At 43.5% G+C, this 2,850-nt stretch overlaps 1 protein-coding gene across 6 annotated transcripts in view; it reads left to right on the plus strand.

Annotated features, from left to right (window-relative positions):
• Positions 1-2,850, plus strand: part of ALKBH3 (alkB homolog 3, alpha-ketoglutarate dependent dioxygenase) — a 24,371-nt gene that overhangs the window by 9,905 nt on the left and 11,616 nt on the right. For 5 of the 6 annotated variants that reach the window (XR_004843144.1, XM_035902916.1, XM_035902915.1 and 2 more), the window contains one exon: positions 1,181-1,390. The exons of the other annotated variant lie outside the window; for it this stretch is intronic. Coding sequence is in view for 4 of the 5 variants with exons in the window: in XM_035902916.1 (XP_035758809.1) it covers positions 1,181-1,390 (210 nt within the window). In the remaining variant the exon portion in view is untranslated. The remainder of the gene's footprint in view (positions 1-1,180; positions 1,391-2,850) is intronic. 6 annotated transcript variants of the gene reach the window in all.

Here is a 2,850-nt window from a genome sequence, read left to right on the forward strand (position 1 = left end):
TAATTCATTATCCATATGATTCTTAGTCATTGAAGGGGTGACTTATCTTTCTTGATTAGGGGTATTTCTAGCTGGTATGTTGAGGTTTCTGCAGTGTAGCCAATAGGTTAAAAACCCCTTAAACACGGGTAAGTATGAAAAGAAGACAGTGCAGACTTGATTATTAGAGGTGAATACCTGCTGTCTGTTCCTCCTTCTGACAGTGATGCACTGGAAGGTTTGGAATTAGTCCTTTATCCTCTCTTGATCTGTGTTTCTGCTTATATAACAGGCAAAAATTCTGGCCTACATTGCTTTGGCTTTTTTTTTAAACTTATGTAGTACTTAAAAGCACTCTGACAGATGAAAGTCGTGATGTAAGTTTATAACATTAAATAACGATTCACTGGACTGAGTTGTAATGGAATGTGCAGAGCTGCCATGGGCTATGTGCTCAGCAAGATGTTAGCAAAGGGAAGGATGAAATTCAGGGCATGTGACACTGGTTTTGCGAACCACTGAAAAGTTAAAATGTCGAAGTCAAAACCCCAAGAGGTGATGAGTTGGGCTCAACAAGCTGTACCAACAGAGCAGGGACAGAGGGCTATGCTGTGACGGTGTTAGGCCAACCGTTGTCTCTTGCTCTGTGTCAACAGCTGCAGGCGATTGAGAGTGTGTCATTTAGTCACTGATTGCAGCTTTCTGGATGCACTATGCCCACCAGCAATGGCCAAGTAACTCCAATGTTATCAGAGCCCCGTGTTAAACAACTCTAGCTTGGCCAGGAGGTTAAAAAAACAGGTATGCATGGGAGAAGTTGCATGCTTTTTGTCTTGGTTAAGAACTCCCAATATTTATCCATGGTCAGTTCAAGCAGATTTTACTCTATCTATTTTCTCACCTTTCAGTTAATTGGCGTGGCTGGCTACATTAGTATGAAAGGCAGACTGGCTTCGTAGTTTTAAGAGATGATTTAGTATTGAGGGATAGGTAACATATGCATATTTTGCAGAAAACCCATTCCTCAGCTTTACTAAAAACATAATCATAATTTTTCAGAGGCATTTGTTTGATTTCGAGTTTATTGTGATTAAAGTGCAGTATATTGTGTTTCTTGGTAGTTTTCCCCTTGTGTCCTGATGTTATCTGCTGCTGGCCTGTCTTCATTGTGTTTACCCTGCTCCTGCTGTGCTGATTACAGTGGCATCCTGTGCTGACCATGCTAAAGGAGCGCATTGAAGAGTCCACTGGCTATACCTTCAACTCTCTTCTCTGCAACCTCTACCGAAATGAGAAGGATAGCGTAGACTGGCACAGTGACGATGAACCATCACTGGGAAAAAATCCTGTCATTGCCTCACTCAGCTTTGGTGCTACCCGGACCTTTGAGATGAGGAAGAAACCCTCCCCTGTGAGTGTTCATATCACATTGAGAGAGTCGTATAGTTGCTAATATGTTTAGCATTTTCCCTCCGTTTAGAGAACTTAAATGCTAAAAGCAGTTAATGAAAGCACAACTCGTAAAACTCTGTGGAATAAGCATAGGGATCAAGAAACCTGTTGTGTGAAATGTGGCATCTTGATTATGGGAACGGGACCACTCTAATAATGTGCAGCAGTGTAGTGGTGCAGTGAAATTGCGACCTGGGCACTCTTCTGACCAAATAAGGGCCTTTCCCATTACTTAAAATGAAATCAGTGGTGGTGGAAGGGCACTTGCAGTGTGTAGATGAACCAAAGACTTGATACCACTTTCTTAAACTCAGGCAAACATTGTGCAATGCATAGGGTCTGTAGGATGAAGAGTAGCTCTGACTGCTCTTGTAAGTAAAAATCGTCTTAATAATGTTTGCATTTTGACTTGTGTGTGTTCAGATTGAGGGACAGTGAACAGACAGAAGGAGCTCATTTCTTTTCCATAAAATACCAAACTGTCGCATCATACTTCACAGATTAGACAGAGATCTTTACTTTGATAAGGAGGCATGCGTGGAACATCCTTTCAGGAATTAGTTGGTGATTCAGTAGTGAATACGCTTTCTAAATAAAATGCTGTGCTTGGGAATACTGTGTTTACAAGACAACTTAAAACTTAAATTTTGCAATTTGTATTTATTCAAGTAAAGGAATCACACACTCCTGTGTTGAGACAACAGGCCTCATTTTAGGGTATTCTGCTTCAGGTGTCTTTTCTGCGTGTGTGGTCTTTGAGAACCTTGGGAATAAGTTTGCTGTCTGCTTATGTTGCTATTTATTCAGAATAAGTAATACAGAAAGCAAAGGTGATGATTATCATAGAATCATAGAATGTTTTGGGTTGGAAGGGACCCCTAGAGGTCGTCTAGTCCAACCCCCCTGCAGGAGCAGGGGCACCGCTAACTAGATCAGGCTGCTCAGAGCCCTGTCCAACCTGGTCTTGAATGCTTCCAGGGATGGGGCCTCTACCACCTCTCTGGGCAACCCGTGCCAGTGTTTCACCACCCTCATTGTAAAGAACTTCTTCCTTATATCTAGTCTAAACCTACCCTGGTTTAGTTTAAAACCATTACCCCTTGTCTTGTCACTGCTGGCCCTACTAAAAAGATTTTCCCCATCTTTCCTATAGGCCCCCTTTAGGTACTGAAAGGCCGCAATCAGGTCTCCCCGCAGCCTTCTCTTCTCCAGGCTGAACAAGCCCAACTCCCTCAGCCTGTCCTCATAGGAGAGGTGCTCCAGCCCTCGGATCATTTTTGTGGCCCTCCTCTGGACCCGCTCCAACACTTCCATGTCCTTCTTGTGCTGAGGGCTCCAGAGCTGGACACAGTACACCAGGTGAGGTCTCATTAGAGCGGAGTAGAGGGGCAGAATCACCTCCCTCGACCTGCTGGCCAC

This window comes from Egretta garzetta, unplaced genomic scaffold (assembly GCF_000687185.1).
Source record: "Egretta garzetta isolate BGI_Z169 unplaced genomic scaffold, ASM68718v1 scaffold329, whole genome shotgun sequence".
Classification (NCBI taxonomy): domain Eukaryota; kingdom Metazoa; phylum Chordata; class Aves; order Pelecaniformes; family Ardeidae; genus Egretta; species Egretta garzetta.